General features: G+C 39.6%; 1 protein-coding gene across 1 annotated transcript in view; it reads right to left on the bottom strand.

Annotated features, from left to right (window-relative positions):
• Positions 1 to 1390: 1390 nt before the first annotated feature.
• LOC138036220 (tolloid-like protein 1) overlaps positions 1391 to 2500 on the bottom strand; it is a 26110-nt gene continuing 25000 nt past the window's right edge. The window contains exon 5 of the mRNA XM_068882569.1: positions 1391 to 1923. Within this exon, the coding sequence (XP_068738670.1) occupies positions 1838 to 1923 (86 nt within the window). The 3' untranslated portion in view covers positions 1391 to 1837. The remainder of the gene's footprint in view (positions 1924 to 2500) is intronic.

Below are 2500 nucleotides of genomic sequence, written 5' to 3'. Positions count from 1 at the left end.
TGTTGTTTGTAGCTTTTCCTAAGCTCTGAACAATTATTTGATGTAAAAATTAAGCGTGCACCGTGAAATCGCGAAATTTTTAACCGTGTACCGTGTTTGCTACACCCCCATTGAAACCCTCCTCTGGAGGTAGTCCGCTTTTCCCGCTCGGAATGGAATTCGTGAAATGCCCTTACAATTTGCGAGAATCGTTCCGTTTCCAGGCCCTTTCTCACAAGATCGAGTAAGTATGCGAGATGGGATGCTGTGTAGGAAATGGTAAGCGACATTCTCATCCAGTTGGTCTATAAGTTCGGAAAAGCGTTTATCTTTATGCAGTGATCATTCCATCCGGATTACTTGGCTAAATGGTAAGTACCCTTGGTCTCACTCAGTCTGTTTCCTTGATACAGTTGCAAAGTTCGCAGGATAAGATTCTCACAGCTCGTAGATGGCATATGTCATTGAGATCCAATTTGGAAAATGACATTGTATGAAATTTCACTCGTCAAAAGAGTCAAAAAGCTAACATCCCGGCTGAATTCATACGAGCGGTTCACACTTATAATTAATTAATGTTCACCCATTTTGCCGGTTAACTGCATTAATTTTCTACATCCTTGAATGGTATTAACGTTCGATTTATCTATATTCTAGCTTGGCTTCGAGTCTTCGTGATTAAACTTGAATGTTCTTGTGTTTAAGAACATCTCTTGAGACTTGAAAGGCGAATAAAACAGAACTAGGCTGTTGAATTTAACTATTAATCGTAACTATAACAAAATCCTCGAATCTGATTGGTTATCAACATAATAGGACAGTTTGTAATTGGACAGTTGTACGGGTCACCAAGCGGGAGCTAGTTTTCCTGAATCATTATGTATCTTTTTCCAGAGCTATAAAAACAATACTAAGAAAAGTTGAGCAGATTAAGCTATAAAAATTGTGTCACCGTCATTTTCTCGTATTTTGTCATAGTTAACTAAAGATTAATTGTGTCGTACAATTCAGGAAGTAATCGTGCTCGAAGGTTAAAATTACTCGCCCGATTAATTATACCATTACTAATTCCCGGCCGCGGAAGCTTTATGCATCCGTGTTTTCGCGGTAAAACGGCAGACTGTTGCTCGTAATAAAAGCATGAACATTTTCTTATTCTAACTTGTCTTTCACTTTTAAGAAGGGTTTCTATGTTTGTAGCTAACATGCAAGAAATAAGATAAGCCGCGAAATCTCTTTGATTTTTGGCAAAACTCAGATTTCAGTCTACAAAAATTTGGTTATATCAACGGAGTTGATAATGTAAATTGGCCACCGTACAGAGATTCTAAAGGCTGACGTTTCGAGCGTTAGCCCTTCGTCAGAGCGAACCTATTCGCGAATCTATTCGCTCTGACGAAGGGCTAACGCTCGAAACGTCAGCTTTTAGAATCTCTGTACGGTGGCCAATTTACATTATCAACTCCGTTGATATAACCAAATTTTTGTATACTACTTCCCCACCGACGCAGCACCACAGTTTCTTTAGAAACTACCCCTTCACCCAGCCTGTTGTTTGACGTTTCACCAAATGAATATGAGGTTATCCTCGTTTGGTTTCAATTATACGATTATGCTAAATCTCTCTAATATTGAGAGTTTTGGAGCTAGCTAAGGTACATGTAAGGTATCGCATACGGTGTCTTTCCCGTATTCTGCGGTACTTTTGCAGGTTGATTTTTCTGTGTGTTTAGTTCGAGCTAGGCTAAAGAGAACGTTTGCTTTTAAGTTGCATACACGTCAATTATGTTATGAGGGTTACGATAAATACGATACTAGAATAATGCAAATAAACAGTGTGTCATCCGTTGAAACCATTTCAGACGAAAATTGTCTTGAACGTCATTGAAGCTAACAACAACAGAAGAGTTGACGCGTTGTTGACTAGAAAGCTCTGGCCCTGACCTAAAAAAACAAAGAGATGTTAGGTAAATTAGAAAATTGTTGGCTTTCCTTTGAAACTTTTTATAAGCGCAGCAAAGCAGTGTACTATGAAGAGGCGCGGCTTTCGTGGAATTTTTGTGAAGGATTTTTTGCGTGTCTCGGCACGTGGTAACTGGAACGAGGCTCGGACTACCCACTTCCAACGTACCTCCGACAAGGGAGTTTTGCAAATGATATACCAGCAGCTGGAGCATTTAAAGTAGTTAAGGATCTCGCAAAGCAAAAACATGTACTCGATATTGGAAGTCGGGAAAACGCGTATAAGCGAGTAATGATAAAAGGGAGTTCAAGAAAGACGAAGACGACGGCAAAGACAGCGCCGTAGAACAAGAATATTAGGGAGCTTTAGCAACGACAACGGCGACGTCAATGAGAACGTCACAATTTGCATATTTAGTGGACAAAGACAATAGCTTTGCACGCTCTGCACGTGCGGTTTTCATTTTTGTCTATTTCTTTGACGTCGTCAGCAAAACAACAGCTTGAAATGACCAACTTTAAGGTTTTAAAGGACGTCAGCATTTGAAGATAAATTTTC

This window comes from Montipora capricornis, unplaced genomic scaffold (assembly GCF_036669925.1).
Source record: "Montipora capricornis isolate CH-2021 unplaced genomic scaffold, ASM3666992v2 scaffold_468, whole genome shotgun sequence".
NCBI lineage: Eukaryota > Metazoa > Cnidaria > Anthozoa > Scleractinia > Acroporidae > Montipora > Montipora capricornis.
This window is presented reverse-complemented; position numbering and strand designations above follow the sequence as displayed.